This window comes from Cebus imitator, unplaced genomic scaffold (assembly GCF_001604975.1).
Source record: "Cebus imitator isolate Cc_AM_T3 unplaced genomic scaffold, Cebus_imitator-1.0 Scaffold266, whole genome shotgun sequence".
In the NCBI taxonomy this organism is placed as follows: domain Eukaryota; kingdom Metazoa; phylum Chordata; class Mammalia; order Primates; family Cebidae; genus Cebus; species Cebus imitator.
In genome coordinates this window covers 1,807,954-1,817,340 of record NW_016107581.1, presented here as the reverse complement: position 1 = coordinate 1,817,340, position 9,387 = coordinate 1,807,954, and the positions used below count along the sequence as shown (strand labels likewise).

The 9,387-nt window shown below is 60.3% G+C and overlaps 1 protein-coding gene across 1 annotated transcript in view; it reads right to left on the bottom strand.

The window, feature by feature from the left end:
* Window positions 1-3,885, bottom strand: part of GRIN2D (glutamate ionotropic receptor NMDA type subunit 2D) — a 56,432-nt gene extending 52,547 nt beyond the window's left edge. The window contains exon 1 of the mRNA XM_017500457.2: window positions 3,382-3,885. Within this exon, the coding sequence (XP_017355946.1) occupies window positions 3,382-3,846 (465 nt within the window). The 5' untranslated portion in view covers window positions 3,847-3,885. The remainder of the gene's footprint in view (window positions 1-3,381) is intronic.
* Window positions 3,886-9,387: the final 5,502 nt, after the last annotated feature.

Below are 9,387 nucleotides of genomic sequence, written 5' to 3'. Positions count from 1 at the left end.
AGATGGAGTCTCGCTCTGTCGCCCAAGCTGGAGTACAGTGGAGAGATCTTGGCTCACTGCAGCCTCCACCTCCCGGGTTCAAGTGAGTCTCCTGCCTCAGCCTCCTGAGTAGCTGGGATTACAGGTGTGTGCCACCACGCCCAGCTAATTTTTGTATTTTTTATAGAGACTGGGTTTCGCCATGTTGGCCAGGCTGGTCTGGAACCCCTGACCTCAGGTGATCTGCCCACTTCGGCCTCCCAAGGTGGTGGGATTACAGGCGTGAGCCACCGTCCCCAGCCCATCTCTGTTTTCAATCTTGCATTTTCCAGTCTCTTCTCCAAACGGCAGCCAGAGTGAGTGTTTCAATATACTAATTGGATCCCATCCCTTCTCAGTTGAAAACTTTCCAATGATTCTACCTCACAATCAAAGCCAAAGTCCTCACCGGGGCCCCAAGGCCCTGCATGAACTGGCCCCTGTTGCTTCTCTGACCTCATCTCCTGCCACCCCAACCCCCAATGGGCTCCAGCCACACTCCCTTCTTTCTCTTCCTCAAATACATCAAGCTCCTTCCTGCTTCAAGGGCTTCGTCCGTAGTTGTTGCCTCTCCTGGGGACACTTTTCCCCAGCTCCTCCATGCCAGACCTCCACCTGACACCGCCAGCTCAGGTGTCCCTGCCTCAGGGTAACCTCCCCTGACTGCCACCGATTGAAACTCCATTCTCAATCATTACAACATCCTGAAGACTTCCTCTGGGAGGCCAGATTTTACTGTTACTGGTTTTGTCTGTCTCACCATTAAAATGCAAGCTCTATAAGGCAGGGACCTGGTTTCTCTCTCTCTTCCCCCCCTCCCCAGAACTGTATTCACGAGGAATTAAAACAGCCTAGGCACAGAATCAGCTCTCAATAAATCTTCCTGTAATGCAATGAGAACAGCAAGTGGGCTTTCTCCCTAGCTGCGTGCCTGTGAGAAAATGTGTAGGGGATATTGCAGTTGTCCTGAGGGAATGAGGTCTTTTTTATTTCCGTTTTTGTTTTGAGACTGAGTCTCACTCTGTCCCCCCTGGCCGGAGTGCAGTGTCATGATCTCAGCTCACTGCAACCTCCACCTCCTGGGTTCAAGCGATTCTCATACCTCAGCCTCCAGAGTAGCTGGGATTACAGGTGCCCGCCACCATACCTGGCTAATTTTTGTATTTTTAGTAGAGATGGGGTTTCACCATGTTGGCCAGGCTGGTCTCAAACTCCTGACTTCAGGTGATCCACTTGCTTCGGCCTCCCAAAGTGCTGGGATTACAGGCATGAGCCACTGCACTTGGCCAGAAATGAGGTCTTATTGTAACAAACGAGAACCTCTTCCTTCAGCAGGTGGAGGTGTGCTGAGGGGACCACATTCGCAGTATTCAGTGAGGCACAGATGGACCTGTGAAGACCACTCTTTCTTCCATCCAGTGGCAGCGAGGGGACTACATTTCCCAGAATGCTATGGGCATACACCGAGCTGACCACAGTGCCCAGTGGACAATGAAACAGAGCGCAGAGCAGACCACACTTCTTAGCAGCAATGAAGGCAGGAGGGACCACGTCTTTGAGTATGCCTCGGAAGTGGCAGTTAAGAAATAAGTTCGCCTCCCAGGGCATCTGCCTACACATCACTTTAAAGTACCATGCCAAGGAGAACAAGAAAGTTGGACAGAGGTCCTTCCCAGGACGCTCTGAACAGGAGAGGACTACGAATCTCTGCATACAATAGTGATGCAGTCACACAACCACCGGGTGCACAGCAGGGAATGGGCAGATTGAAGGAAGCTCCACCCACTCAGGTGGCTCCATCCTCTGGGTTGCACTGGCCTCACTTCTGGAGAGGCCCCGCCCCTTCTCAGGCCCCACCTCCTAGCTGACCCATTCTTCTCAATCCACAGAGCAGGCTTGGTCCAGTTCTCTCCTTCAGACCAGAGGTCCGCTACAACTGCCCTTTCTGTGCTCTTGGGAGTCAGGCCTTTCTCCAGGCTCCGGCCAGGTCCAGCCTCTACCATCCCTTCCCCAGCAGGCTCCTGGCTTTGACCTCTCATTGGCTGGGCCCGCCTCCACCGTAAGCCTTCATTCTCCTGCCCATCCTCTGGACTCTCGCTTTCCACACCTCACAGTGGGGTATGTCCCTTCTCAAACCCTACTCTCAGGACTGGCTTCCTCTCCAGACTCACCCCTTTATTAGAGTGCTTAGGCCCCGCCTCCTCCTTGGCCTCGCCCCCAACTGGCTAGCCCCTCCCCCTTTCCTGACTCACTCCTCTGACTGACCTCGCCCTAAACCTCGATTTTTACTTCTTGGTTTTCCCCCTTGCCCATCCTCTTCTCGTAATGACTCCTCCCCTTTTCCGACTCTTCCTCTTAGAAGATGGCTCCTGCATCCCTAGCCGACCTCTAGGCAGTGCTCAACCGGCCGACCCCTCCCCAAACTCTGTTCTCGGTATCTGACACCTCTGATACTTCCTGGCTCCCACGTCTCCACAAGACTCGCTCTTTTCTTTTTCTTCATTCATTTTCTTTCTTTTTTTTGATACTAAGTCTCACTGTGTCCCAGGCTGGAGTGCAATGGCACGATCTCGGCTCACTGCAGCCTCCGTGTCCTGGGTTCAAGCAATTCTCCTCCATTCGTTTTCTTTCTTTCTTTTTTTTGATACTAAGTCTCACTGTGTCTCCCAGGCTGGAGTGCAATGGCACGATCTCGGCTCACTGCAGCCTCCGTGTCCCGGGTTCAAGCAATTCTCCTGCCTCAGCCTCCTGAGTAGCTAAGATTACAGGCGCCCGCCACCACGCCCAGCTAATTTTTGTATTTTTAGTAGAGACGGGGTTTCACCATGTTGACCAGGCTGGTCTCAAACTCCTGTGACCTCAAGTGATCCGCCGGCCTCTGCTTTCCAAAGTGCTGGGATTCCAGGCGTGAGCCACCGCTCCCGGGCCCATTCCTTTTCAACTGATTTCTTCCCGCGCTGATCCTAGATCCCACCTTTCCCTCAGATTTTGCCATCTGGGGTTGGTCCCTTTTCGTCCCCTGTCTCTAACCCTTCTCTTGACTCGTCTTTTCCACAGTCCCTTACCTGCAATGAATGGGCCCACGTCCTCCCTGTACTATGACCATGGAGGACTGGCCTCTTTCTCACCCTGAAGGCCTGTCTTACCCTATAGACCAGCCCTCTCCAAGTCAGCCCGGCCTCTTACCTAGCCCGAAGCCCTGCCTGCCGTCTGGGCTCGCCTTGTCCCACACGCGGACCCACAGAATTGGGGGGGGGTCCCCGCCCCCTCCAGGCCCCGCCCCATGCTGGCCGTCTCAGACCCGGCCCCCCCAGGCTTGCCCCGCCTCTTCTATGGCCCCGCCCCCGCCCCGGTCGCGCGCACCTTGGGCGTGAGCACGAGCGCGGCGCCGCCGTGCACGGCCACGATGGGCAGCGAGGTCTGCGCCGACAGGAAGTCGAGGATGGGCGCGACGGCGGGCGCGCGCGAGTCGTCCTCGAAGACCACGCCGTGCACGCGCAGCCCCGACAGCAGGTCGCAGAGCTGCAGCACGAGGCTGCGCGGGTCCGAGCCGTTGAGCACCAGCGCCACGGGCCGCACGTCCAGGCCCGGGCTGCGCACCGCGGCCGCCACGGCGGGGCCCAGGCGCGCCGCCTCGGCCGCGTATGCGGGCCCCGAGAACACGAGCGCCACGTTGAGCGGCCGCGCCCCGCCGGGGACCCCGCCGGGCCCACCGGCCCCGCCCGGCCCCGGCGCCTCCTCCGGGAACGGGCTGGCGCAGGCCAGCGCCAGGAGCAGCAGCATCTTAGCGGGGCCCCGAGGGCCGCGGGGGCCACCGGCGCCGCGCATTGCCTGCGGGCCCCGCGGGGCGGCCTCTGAGCGCCCGGCAGGACGGGGAGGAGAGGGAGGCACAGACGGGGAGGCGCAGAGACCGGGAGACGAGATAGAGAGACGCACAGAGGAGGAGATGCAGCGAGGGACAGGCGCAGAGAAGGGGAGTTCAGGGGGCGGTCGGGGTGATGGAACAGAGGGAGAGACACGCGGAGGACGAGAGAGATGGAGGGGAGAGAGACAGAGAGGGAGAGACGGAGGAGAGACAGGCAGAGACACGGGGAGAGACACACACAGCAGAGGAAGGTGGAGGGGCAAGGTGAGAACAAACGCCAGGCAGAGGAAGAGGTGAAACGGGGAGACGCAGAGATAGGGCGACACAGAGATAGGAAGAAGTGGAGTAAGGGATTGGGGGAGACGTAAAAAAGAGAGTGGATGATGGGGTCAGGGGAAGATACAGAGGTAAGGGGAGAGAGAAAGGGCAAGAGACAAGATGGGGATGGGGAGACCCACAGAGGTGGGATCAAGATAGGAGCAGAGAGACCCAGGGAGACGGGGAGGGAAAGAGCGCCAGGAAGAAGGAAAGAGACAGAAGAAGCAACAGAGACAGGGAGAAGACAGAGAGGATGGAGTGGCAGAATCGGGAGTAAGGGAGGCCCAGGGAGAGGATGATAGAGGCGGGGAGAGATGCAGGAAGGCGGGAGAGATAAGCGAGACAAGAAAGTTGGACAGAGAAGACAGCAACCAAGCCAGGAAGAGGGAGACAGAGACTCCAAGTCCACCAAGAGACACGCACACATAAGGGATGGGGACACGGAATTGAGATTGAGGGAGGCAGGCAGAGCGGAGTGCAAACAGGAGGACAGAAATAGCGAAGCAAGGCCAAGATCGGGACCCCCGCCAGGGAGGTGCCCAGCACAGACATGAAAGCAAGGCGAGGAAGGCGATTGGCAGGAGGGAGCAGAAATAAAAGCGAGGAAAAGGGAGAGGAAAAACGAGAGAGGGAAAAGGGGTCAGGTGTGCGGGGAGAAAGAGAGAAAGAGAAAGAGAAATTAGTGGGGCACCCCGAGGAGAGAAAATGCCCACATGACCTTACCCTTCACCCTGACCACAACCCCTAACCCATTTTGTCCCCTTACTCCTGTCCCTGTCCCCTCATTCTCAAAGCAAGTGAGTCATGGCCCCTGCTGGGATGTGGAGTTGGGGGGCACAGCTGTGGAGAGCTGGGGATGGGGGTCCCTGGCACTTGGCCCGGATCAATTTGGTAAATTTAAGAAAATACAGTCTCTCTTCCTGGGCCCCCTGTTGAATACTAGCCGCCTGGGGTGGTTGGGCTGGGAGCCCATCTCCTGGGTCCTGCCTGGGACTGAGGGAGGAGGGCACTGGGGGTCTGGACTCCTGGTTCCCAGAGAAGGACTGGCGTCTGCACTAGGGCCTTCCTGAAGGGGTGAGGGTCCAGACAGGGGAGGGCTCTCTCCTGGTTGTCAGTCAGGCTCCTGTCCGGTTGCCATGGCAGCGAAGGCCTCGTCCACCCCACAGACTGCCAGGGTAGGGGAAAGGCCCACACCCCCTCCCATGCCTTGAGGCCACAGCCCCTCCCCTCTGCCCATCACCTCACCTTCCCAGAGATCCCAGGCCCCTGTCTCCCCAGGGAAGGGGATGGGGGCTCCTAGTATGCCCATCCCTCCCCAATCCTGGCTCCTCTTCGCCCCTCCTCTCCCTTGCCCTTCCCCAAGCAGCTGGCTCAATCAGTGCTCAGAATAACCCCCCCACTCCGCCCCAAAATAACCCACAGCTGTGGCCTGGCCCCCGCGGGGTTAACACTCTCGCTCCCCTCCCTTCCCAGTGGCTGCTCACCCTCCAGCCCCTCCTCTGCCTCTCCTAGACCCACCCCTACCTGGCTTCTGCTCTTAGGGACCTTGGGTCCTGCTCCCTGCTGAGGTCCAGGAGGGCAGCCCAGGCCCCACCCTTCTCAGGGGGGCTGCATGCTCAGTTCCTTCCCATAGGGATTAGGGAGAACAGCCTCCCTGCTTCACGGACTGAGGAGGGGCATCCCCAGTCCTCCAGGACTCCGAAGGCCCAACCCCCAGAACCTACACCCGCAGGGATCACAGAGTCCAGCCCCTCAACACCCCCCCCCGTCTGTCTCCACCTCCTCTTGAACCTCCGTTTCCACTTCCATCTGCACCGGGCTAAAGTCCTCGACTCCTGTCCCCTGCCCTGTCAGGGACTCAGGAGACTGAGCTCCCAGCCTGTCCTTCCTCAGAAGCCCTGTCCCCTACCTCCTTCTGTAAAGACCCAGGAGTCCTGCCGGCAGCCCCTTCCTCCCGCAGCCCTTGGAAGTCTGGGCATTCAGTCCTGTTCTTTCCCAGGACCCAGGAGGCCGGACCCCTCCTGCCCCAAGACTCTGGAACTCCAGTGCCCAGCCTCCTCTCCCCACAGGAACTGGGAGTCCAGGTCCCCAGCTCCTCTCTTTCCCCAAAACCCAGGGGTCGGTGTTCCTGCCCCTCTCCTCCCTTAAGGATCCCCTTTTGGTTTCAAACTCCATCTTTCCCAACCTCCTGGGTGCCCCCCCAGCTCCAGCCTCCCTAGTCACCCCACTTAGATCCTGTACATAGCACAGCCTGTCCCCAAGTGGGGAGGAGGAGGAGGGTGCCAGAAATTCCTAGGGTGTCCCTGTCTTCATTGCCCCCCAATACAGCACCCAACACAGAAGGGAGGAGAGGCCACTTTGATCAACAGCTCCCCCCGCAACCTCGAGTTGTGCTGCAGACGGCGTCCTGATTCCTCCCCCCGCACCCCCCCTCCAGCACACACACACAACACCCATCTCTCCCCACCCGAATCCTGATGCTTGGAAGAGGCTGGAAGGGTGTTCCAGAACCTTGAGGAAGGGGTGGGAGCTTGGGGTGAGGGGTGCTGGGGGCCTGGATGCCCTCAAGGTCCTTGGCAGGGGTATTAATAGCAGACTCATAGCTCTGACATGGGAGGCGAGATCGAGAGGAGAGAGGGAGAGGGCCGGCCGGCGATGGGGGACACTGATGCAGGGAGGGGTGCAGAGAGAGTGTGAGATGAGAGATGGAGGGACAGGGATATGGGGCATCAGGTATGTGGGGCTGGGGAGAGGGAGCCAAGTGTCAGAGAAATGGGGGGCGGGAAAGGTCTGAGGTATGGGGACCCAGGAAAAAGGGGCTCAGAGAGAGAGAGAGAGGGTGGAGAGATTCCCTGAGGGACAGGATAGCTAGGTGGGGGCCAAGACCCCTGCCCACCATTCCACCCCCCTCCTTCCATGAGGCTCCTGGCCAACTTCCCCTGTCCTAGATTTGGGGGTCCACATTCCCACCACCACCCCTGCATCCCCTGTCCCCGCCTTACCTTTTCATGACCCTGTTCTGTGGGGGGGATTGTGGGGGGGCCAGGACCGGAACCCGGCGTCCAGCGACCCCAAGATTCCGAGTAGGGCTCAGAGAGCCGATGTGGGGGGGCAGGCCCCGGGGCGGCAGCAGTGGTGGTGGCGGCAGCAGCGGCGGCCGGGACCTCCTGTCTGTCCCTGGCTCTGTCTCTCCTTCCTCTTCCTTGGTCTTGTCCTGCCCTGTCTGTCTCCCAAGGTTGCGGCCACCTGGACTAGGCGAGGACGTGGCTACACATGTTGCTTTGGAAGTTGGGCCCCGGACATTGCGGAGGCTGTCGGGGTGTCCTCTTGCTGCCCCGACCCCATGGGGATCCCCCCTCCGCCCACCTGGGGTGCCCCCCTCTGCTGCTTCAGCCCGGGCTCCTCCCCACTTTCCATGTGTCCAGTCCCGCCTCTCTCTGGCTCATTCGCACCCCCGCTTTGTGCCCTCACCACCCCGCACCCCCCCACCCTCACCTCCAGCGTCTGTGTCTGTCTGTCTGTCTGGGTCACCTCTGAAGCTGGTGGCTGGTGTGTGTGTGTGAGGAGCGGGAGATTGCCTGCCTGGGGAACTGCTTGCTCCTTCCTCGCTTGGCCACCTCCAGACCCCCCCCTCGACGCCCCCACTCTCAAACACAGGCAGAAACACACACATACACTCACGCACACACGCACGACCTCACTTCCCTGGGATTCCCCCTCAACACCCCCAGAGCTTGAGGAGGGACACACACACACAGAGGGGGGGTCTAATGGGGGCCAGGCTGCCACTGCCGTTAGGGGCTGTTTGGACAGACAGGAGGACACAGGCAGCCGGGGACGCCCAGATGCCTGGCCGGACGCAGGCAGGAGACACAGAACCCAGGTACACACCACCCATCTGGGTTTGGGGGCTGGTGTGGGAGGAGTAGGGGGGCCCACGACACCCAGGGAGGCGGCTCAGGGTCGGTACAGACAGACAGACCCCTCCCTCCCTCGGCCGCCGCAGCCCTTACAGACACACCCCCCCTCCACCAGCCAGCCTGACACCCGGACACACAGATCCTCACCGGGCAGATGGCAGACGCTCGAGAGACCCCTGGGGGCCGGGCGGACCCACCCAGGCGACACCCTCCAGCCGGGCACCAGTGGCCGAGGGAGGCTGCGGGAGGCTGCGGGCGAGGGTGGCGGCGGCGGCCGAGGCTTGGAGGAGCCGGAGCGGGAGGGACTCGCACACTCGCTGTATTCTCGCACACACACACTCACTCGGGATGCGATTAACATTCAGTCCCCGTCCGCCACTGCTGGGAGACCCATAGCCCCCCCTCCTGGCCTCTCTGGGGACCCCTCCTCCTGCCAGGGCGTGGGGAAGGGGCCGCCCGCCGCCCCAGCTACCAGCCTCTGCCTTCCTCCTGGGACAAGGGAGTGAGGGGCTGAAAATAAAAAGGGAGGAAGAAGTCAGGCTTGGTGGGGGGCAGGCAGAGGTGTGGAACCCGGTGTGGAGACATCAGCTTCAGAGCTAGACTCCAGGGCTGGGGTGGCTGCCCTCTGCTCCCTCCCTGCCTTGAGGCTCTGGAAACAGAAGACCTTTCCCTAACTTCAGGGTTCGCCACACTAAGACCCAGTCTGTCGCTTTTATTGCCCCAGAAGGCCAGGCCTGAAAAACAAGGTCTCCACCCTGGAGCCAGGAGTCCCGCCCCCCAGCCCCTCCTCCCTCAGACCCGGCAGTCCCTTCTCTACGGGGACCCGGGAATTTGGGGCCCCTCCTCCAGGTCTGACTCTCCCCCAGTACAAGCCATCCTCAGGGACCCAAGACTCGTGGATGTCACCCTTGGGCACCCAGTCCTTCCAACCCTCTGAAGAAACCAACTTGCCTGCACTCCTTCCTTTATTGAGGGACCCTGGCCTTCATCACCTGTGGGTACCCCTCATCCAGAAGGGAAGCAGCATCTGTCCCCTCCTAGATGCAGGAGTCCAGACCACAGGCTGTTCCCCCCACACATTCCCCTCCTGCTAGAGGGCTGGGCCTGGCACTTTTGTAAAGCTACCGTGCAGCTCTGAGTTAGAGCATGGGGCAGGACTCCTGGGTCTGAGGGAAGAGGCTGGGGGCCTTGGACTCCTGGGTCTGAGGGGAGGAGGGCCTGGGGATCTGGACTCCTGGGTCTGAAGGAGGAGGAGTTGGGGGTCCT